The 7960-nt window shown below is 33.5% G+C and overlaps 1 protein-coding gene across 1 annotated transcript in view; it reads left to right on the top strand.

Moving 5' to 3' along the window:
- LOC107591465 (peripheral-type benzodiazepine receptor-associated protein 1-like) overlaps positions 1 to 7602 on the top strand; it is an 18737-nt gene extending 11135 nt beyond the window's left edge. Inside the window, exons 6-10 of the mRNA XM_016280610.1 lie at positions 1008 to 1061; positions 2465 to 2568; positions 2651 to 2722; positions 5089 to 5208; positions 6550 to 7602. Of these exons, the coding sequence (XP_016136096.1) occupies positions 1008 to 1061; positions 2465 to 2568; positions 2651 to 2722; positions 5089 to 5208; positions 6550 to 6768 (569 nt within the window). The 3' untranslated portion in view covers positions 6769 to 7602. The remainder of the gene's footprint in view (positions 1 to 1007; positions 1062 to 2464; positions 2569 to 2650; positions 2723 to 5088; positions 5209 to 6549) is intronic.
- The last annotated feature ends 358 nt before the right edge of the window (positions 7603 to 7960 follow it).

The following is a 7960-nucleotide window of genomic DNA, read 5'->3' as shown; positions in this document are numbered from 1 at the left end:
AATTGGTGGCTGACTAAATACTTTTTTGCCCCACTGTATGTTTATTGCAATACATTGTAAGTGCATTAACTCTAACTGCTGTTTTTCTTTATAGACAAAAAGAACCTGATAAAAATAAAACAAATGATAAAAGTAATAGATTATATAGTATTAATTTACATTATGCATTACAAGTGTTGTTTTTCTCTTTTGAAAAAATTTAAATGATGATATAATATTAATAATTAAAAATAATTACAAGTATTTTTGTGGGAATTTACATTATTGCAAAAAAATTTTTTTTTTTAGATAAATAAGATGAAAAATACTACATAAATAAATAACAACAACAACATAAGTGGTAAGTAATTGACTTTCACAAATGATTTTTTTTCAAACTATAATAATAATAATATTAAAATAATTATAATATGTAAAAAAAATCTAAATAAATAATATGTTAAAATAATAATGTAAGTGGTAATTGACTATTTCACAAATGCTATTATTGCAAAATAAATTAATAATAATTAATGATAATATATTAAAATAATAACCAGTTATATATAATATAAAATAACTTGTGATAATTGACTTTATGCCACAAATGCTGTTTTTTCTTTTTAGAAAAAAAAAAAGCTGAAAAAATGTAATAAAATATAAATAAATAATGATATATAAACATATTTTTGTATTAAGTGACAGTGTCACAAATGCTGTCAAACTTAAATTTATATTGAACTTGGAATGATTTCTTTAAATAAGTGTTTTGGCTCACAGCCCCCTTTGGTCAACTCACCACCTCTCTGAAGCTGACTGCCTGAAGAGAGTGTGTGTGTGTGTGTGTGTGTGTGTGTGTGTGTGTGTGTGTCTCATAACCACTTCACTCATATCCTCAAAGCGCTGTGGCTCATTTTGTTTAGTTTGATTTGTTTTCTTCCCCATGAGCCCGAGTGTCAATCAAGGTCAGGCAGCCAATCAGATTGTGTCTAACCCTTCCCTCCCCGCCCACTTCTGTCCTTTTCCAGTGGAGTCGGCTGCGGTGTGGGACGACACGTCTGCTATGAACTCCTCCAGTCAAGGTTTGAGCTCCTTCTGTCTTGTCCTGCGGTTCTCTCTCATGTTTCCAGCCGCATGTGACTGACAGTTTAACTGCATGCTGATGTACTGATGCAGCGCTGCATGCTGTTACCATGGAGATCTGCATCCACACGCCCTCATCTCTGAACTAACCACTAATGATCTTTCAGTCTCTCATTGGACAGCTGAGCTCATGTCTTCTGTAATTTGCTTCACTTTGCATGTACTTTAAGTGTTTCTCTTTTTCTTCTGTTCAGTGTTTATCATGCATGAAGTTTATTTTAACACAAATGCAGAATGAGTTGTACATAATTTCCATGCACTCTTGATAGAGACAGACTGAGCCTGATAGATTGAGTTTCATTCTCTGACACTACTGCTGCTACTGTACACACATCAACCATTTAATTAACTGTTTAATGAACTTCCTCAGCTAAATTGTTTTCAAACTATTCCTCTGCCATGACACTCGTTGACCTGAAACTGATAACTGTTATGAATTGTGGTCTAACATTATACAATAATGCATAAATTAAGCTTACTTAGCTTTAAGTTTGGTGTTCATAAACGTGCATTGCGTATGTATCTGACTTACAGTAATAATGTGAAATATTATTTAAATTTAAAACAGCTGTTTTCTATTTGAATATATTTTGTGTAATTAATCACTGTGATGCAAAGCTGAATTTTCAGAAGCCATTAGAATCTTATGACACTGAAGACTGGAGTAATGATGCTGAAAATTCAGTTTTGATCACAGCAATAAATTACATTTTATAATATATTCAAACAGAAAATGTTTAATAATATTCCACAATATTACATCATTTTTTTTACACAGTAATTTTTCCAAGCTTGTGACTGATATGTGTATATGTACAAGTTTATGACATTATCAAAAATTAACTTTTTTTTAAGAATGGGCATTTTTTGCAGATTGCTTTTTTTTCCTAACCATATAATTTCACAGCAAACAAATATTTCAATTAAATCAATTAATTGAAATACTCAAGTTCATAAAATCTGCAAATATTAACATGGTTGTAAATAATGCATAAAATGCTAGAATACATCTGAAGTAGTTGTCGGTTCACTGTGTTAGATTAAGCCGTTTTTACGGTCAACCATCACAGTAGATTTAGATATAATTGTCATTTCATGTTTTAAGATCGTTGAGAGCGTTTCCTTCATATTCAAGCTCTGCAGTGTCTGCAGAGGCACCAAATCATCACCTGATAAACCCATAATAGAGACACAAATATATCAAATGTTCGATTTCATATGTATTTTCTGGAATTTCTGTCACTTACTGTGTCATTTTCACCCCCTGAGCACTGCATCATTTCCGATTTTTGTTCACTGCATCTTTAAAGATGCTCGTTAAGACGTTGTGTTTGACTTGCAGACCTCAGTCGCTCTGCCGACCCGATGGGAAGCTCCAGACCTCGCAGGATGGTGGCCATCTTTGACTACGACCCAAGAGAGAGTTCTCCCAATGCAGACATAGAGGTGACATTATTACTATGACAAAAAAGCTCCTTATACTAGTAAACAGTCTAAAGCATGAGAGTTTAATGTACTGTTTGTCCAGGCTGAACTGACCTTCAGTGCGGGCGACGTCATCTATGTGTTCGATGACATGGACGATGACGGCTTCTACTATGTGAGTTTCTTTCGTGCCTGTTTCTCTGTCTGTCTGTCTGTCTGTCTGTCTGTTAGTATATTCATAATAAATAGGAGTTTTGTGCAATGACATTTGTGGCCGTGCTACCATTGACGTTATTTCCAAGGTCAATAATAAAAGTTGTGAAGTAATCTCTTAATAATAACAACTGTATTTCGGTGCTGCAGAGATCTGAGCTGCTATGCCAGAGCCAGTGTTGGGGGTAACGCATTACAAGTAACGTAATCAGATTACATTTTCTGAAGTAACTAAAAAGTAACACATTACAGGGTTCCAACGTGGTTTGGAAAAGTATGGAATTTGATTTAAGTCATTTCCAGGTCTGGAAGACTATGGAAAAATATTTGCATTTCCAGACTTTTGCCCCCATTTAATTTTTTATAATAGACAATTAAGAGTTTGATGAAAATAAGTTTATCATACAAGAAGTGTTTTCATGGCAGCTGTTTAGTGATTCTTTAGTGTTTGTCAAACATGACTGAATGAATTCAAGGTGCACTTTTTAATTATGCAAAATGTTTTGGGTTTCATCTCATGATATTTTTAGCACTGTATGACATAGCCTTGAGGACCTTTGCAAAAATAAAAAATATACATGTGTGCACGAGAAACCATTAAACTTAGCATATAGGACAATGCACACTGAGCCACCTATTGTGACATTTGAGGATGTGCTAAATTGGACATTAGGCCTTGATATTAGACCAAAAGGAAAGCCAAATTTTGAGCAAGTAGATCTCTATTAATTCATGTGCATCCATGCTCTCACTTTATTCATAGTAAGATGGCAGTCATCCACAAAGAAAATAGGTTAAATAGAACTAGAAATTGTAATGCGCAATCATGCGAAAAATTCCCATGAGCATGTGAATAGTTTCTCGAGGGCACAAAAAAGTTTCTTGTGTGCATGCAAAAGTCACTTAGAGAAAATCAATGTAAAAAACCCTGAATAAATTTTAATATTTACAGATGACTTTATATATACTAGTGCTGTCAAACGATTAATCGCATCCAAAATAAAAGTTATTGTTTACATAATATACTGTATGTGTGTGTGCTGTGTATATTTATTATGTATATATAAAGACACGCACACACATACAGCATATATTTTGAAAATATTTACATGTATTTACGTGTATATATTCATATTCATAAAAATTATATCATATATAAATATATTTAATATATAAACGTAACATATTTTTCTTAAATATATACATGCATGTCTTTGTATTTATATATACATAATAAATATACACAATACACACACACACACATATTATGTAAACAAAAACTTTTACTTTGGATGCGATTAATCATTTGACAGCACTAATATATACCAAATATAAAACTGAAATAGTGCTGTATGGACCATTTATGTTAAATATGGTCTGAAAATCTACTTTTTCAAATAAGTAATGCAAGTTACTATGTTTTCCCATTTATTGGGAGTGAGGTGTAGGTGAGGTGTAGGTGCAGGGAGTGCAGCCTGAGGCTTAATCATTTCACTTTTGGTGTAAAAGGGCCTTTACAGTTGCCAAAAATATTGACAAACTTTTTTTCCCCCCGTTATTAAAAAACAAATAAGCAAGTCCAGCCTAGGTGACAAAAAGTAGCACGAAAGTAACATGCATTACTTTCCATAAAAAATAAAAATGCAATAATGTAATATTGTTATGCATTACTTTTAAAAGTAACTTTAGCTACTATTACCCAAGGATTATTATTACCATTTTTATTACTGTTTAGGTTTCATTTAATATTTTAGTTGTATCTTTTGTGCGAGTTACCAAGTCAACATTTCTCTTTTCATCTATTATGTGCAAGGTAGAAAGTTAACTCCCTCTCAGCACTAGTTGTTTTAGTTTACTAAAAATTCTAGTTTTTTAATGTTTTTTTTTTTTATTCGTCTCCTTCATTATTCCTTTAATTTGGCAAGAAACCCCCATGTGTCTGCGTCCTTTTTATAGTGATGTCAATGGCTGCTCTGTGCTCAAAATTTAAAGTGATAGTTCACCTAAAATTTTATTACTTACCTATTCAAGTTTTGTCATTCCAAACCCATTATTATATTATATTTTTCATTACGTTTTTCTTGTTTACGTTTGAAAAAGACTGAAAAAAGACGAGTTTTAAAGCTATTGTTATCTAAGATTAAGATTGTTATCTAAGCTATTGTTATTAAATGGAGGGCAAATGCACATATGTAGATCAGGGGAATAAAAATATATCCCAGAACCTCTCAGTTTTTGTATCTCTGTATTTCTAAACCCTGTGTATGGCCATGAACACTAAATGACTGTGCAAAGCAGCAGTGCATGATGGGTCTGTGTTGTTTTCAGGGGGATCTCAATGGACACAAAGGCCTCGTACCGTCCAACTTCCTGCAAGCTTTTCCAGAGACAGAAGAAGATGCGTCGCGTACGGAGCACACGGTGACGGATAGCCGCAGGGATTCACAGGTACGTGTGTGTGTGTGTGTTTATTGCATGCATTAATGTTGATCATTGCATGTATTTTCCATTCTGTTCTGTCCATCACAGATTAACAGCATTAGTTTCTCCAGCTGTCTTTTGTTCTGCATGTCGTCTTATGTGTCTTTGTTTTTATTTTTGCATGGTTTTCAGAAGCACAGGAGAGGTGTTCACTTTAAACAGTGACCGTAAGTGTTTCATAGACCTGACCCGACCTGCAGCAAACCCTCTCTAGCATCTCTAGATATAATGACTCTGAACATAACACTGAGAGTCTGAAGATGAATTATAGAATCAATACACATGCTTTAAAGAGATTACAAAACATTACATGTCGTCATTTACTCACCCTCCTTTTCTCAAAACTTGTATGACTGGCTTTCTCCAGTGAGGTTTTAGTGTTCAGTTTAAGTTGTCAAGCTCAGAATAACAAAGAAAAACTGTAAAGAAGTACTGTAAAGTTTTAGAGATTCAATCATTTTGAATCCAGAATGTTTGCATTGATAAAGCCCAGCAAATTATTCCCAAATCTCTAATTTTCACATAATAATTTTACATTTAAATTGATAGTGATCACCCCCAAAAAATGTGTTTTGTTTTGTTTTTGGTCAGGGTTAGGGACCAGTGTTATTTTTGTATTATTTATATACTATTATAGTTTTTATTAATATTTTGAATTACCTTTTATTTTCATATTTTTAGGTTTCATTTTATTTTCTAGTTTTAGTTCGAATAATTTTACATGCTTTTGTCATTTTTATTTTTTATCATTATTATTACTAGTTTTAATAATTTTTTAGGTTTCATTTATTATTTCAGTTGTAGCTTTTGTTTGAATTTTTATTTATTTCCAGTTAGTCCTTTCAGTGCTTTAACAGGATTTTTATTTTTAGGTGAACTATCCCTTTAAACTCATGCCTCGTGAGTTTGTTTTGTAATTTAAGATGAAGCATTTTAAGATCATAAAGTCAGATGCTCAGACTTTTGACTGCTGCTGTATTTTTCCTTCTGCTACTTTCTATTCCCACAATGCCATTTCATACATACAGTATTAAATCTCCTTACATAATTTTAGTCTTTTTATTTTTCTTTTCTTTTCTTTTATACAACAGTTATGCAATTGGTTGAAAGTTAACTCTCTCTCATAGCTCACTGAAGGACTGGACTTTTTAAAATAAGAACTTACCAGAAACAGTTTTTGAATTTTTTATCATATGTACATTTAAACAGCTTGTGTTCTTTTAATTATTTTATTTTGTATTTTATTTTATATAGCATTAAAATCTCAATGACCTGCCTACCTTCATCTTTCCTCTGTTTTTCTCCCAGGTGAGCCAGACAGAATTGTCTAAGCATCTTGATCCCGTGAGCTCCTCTCAGCCAGGACCAAACCCCGAGCCGGACTCGGATCAGAAACTGACCCTGAGCTCGTCTCCCCCCGCGACCCCTCCGTTCCCCGACGCCTCCCTGCCTGAGAAGAAGAAGAAAGGTTTCTTCTCCAAGGGCAGGAAGCTCTTCAGAAAGCTGGGCTCCAGCAAGAAGGAATAGCTGTGAGCCTAAAGATCTGCAGATTGCACTTTTTCTCGTGTGTCGTGTCAGTTTCAGTGTGTCCGTCCGATAGGAGAATCTTTCTCATTCTCTGATTTTTGCCATAATGATGCAGACTTATCAGCGCTTTCGTCTGTCGGACTGTTTCTTCTTTTCAAAAAAGCAAATAATCGCAATACTTGTGCAAATAGGAAAATGGGTTTGAACCCATTAAAGCTGTGACTAGAGCTCATGCCTGTTTAAAAGCTATAAAATACTCATTTGAAGAGTAAAAAATAGCAAAATATTCTAAATAAACGCTTAACTTCAATATAACAGCATCTAGACATGAATAACCGTCTGCTAGTGTCACAAACATCATCCACTGAAAGGCAGAGCACACTTAGAAGAGACATGTTGACATGATATTTATTCCAGGAATTCTGGAAAATAAAGCGAAGGAGTGTGACAAAATCATTTTTTTGTCGCTACTGAAATATTTTGCACTACAAGTAGGGTCCAAGACTGCAGAACTGTGTCCCTTCACCTGTTTTGTGTTGCTGGTGTTATCCAGTTAAAGCTAGAATAATACAAACCGGTTAGTTAAACCAGTACAGACTGAGCTGAACTCAAATCTTTACATATTCATTCATTCGTTTTTACTGGAGAAAATCTGAAGGATCACCGACTGGCCGAAAAGCTTTTTATTATCTATATCACAATATTTTCTGCACTTTCAGATTATTTTATTAGTAATGTTGTTGTATTCTACTGAAAACACGGTTTTATTATATTCTACACACTACTGTGTGGAAGGCCGTTTCTGACACTGAATTAAAAAAAGGTAATTGTGACTTTATCTCACGATTATTACTTTTTTTCCTCTGAGTTGCAAGATATAAACTCACAATTGCAGTATGTAAATTAGAAATTGCGAGAAATAAAGTCAGAATTGTGACATATAAACTCACAAATTTGACTTTTTTTTTTTGCAATTCTGACTTTTTCCTTGTAATTGCGTGTTTATCTCGCAGTTCTGACTTTTTCTCTCTCAATTCTGACTTCTTTTCTCAGAATTGTGAGCTATAAACTTAGTTCTGAGAGGGAAAAAGACTTTTCTTAAAGTTTATATCTCGCAATTCATTTGCGAAACTCACAATTGCGACTTTACGTCACACAATTCTGACGGCATTTCTCAGAATTGTGAGATATA

Source organism: Sinocyclocheilus grahami, unplaced genomic scaffold, assembly GCF_001515645.1.
Source record: "Sinocyclocheilus grahami isolate Dianchi unplaced genomic scaffold, SAMN03320097.WGS_v1.1 scaffold142.1, whole genome shotgun sequence".
Taxonomy (NCBI): Eukaryota; Metazoa; Chordata; class Actinopteri; order Cypriniformes; family Cyprinidae; genus Sinocyclocheilus; species Sinocyclocheilus grahami.
This window is presented reverse-complemented; position numbering and strand designations above follow the sequence as displayed.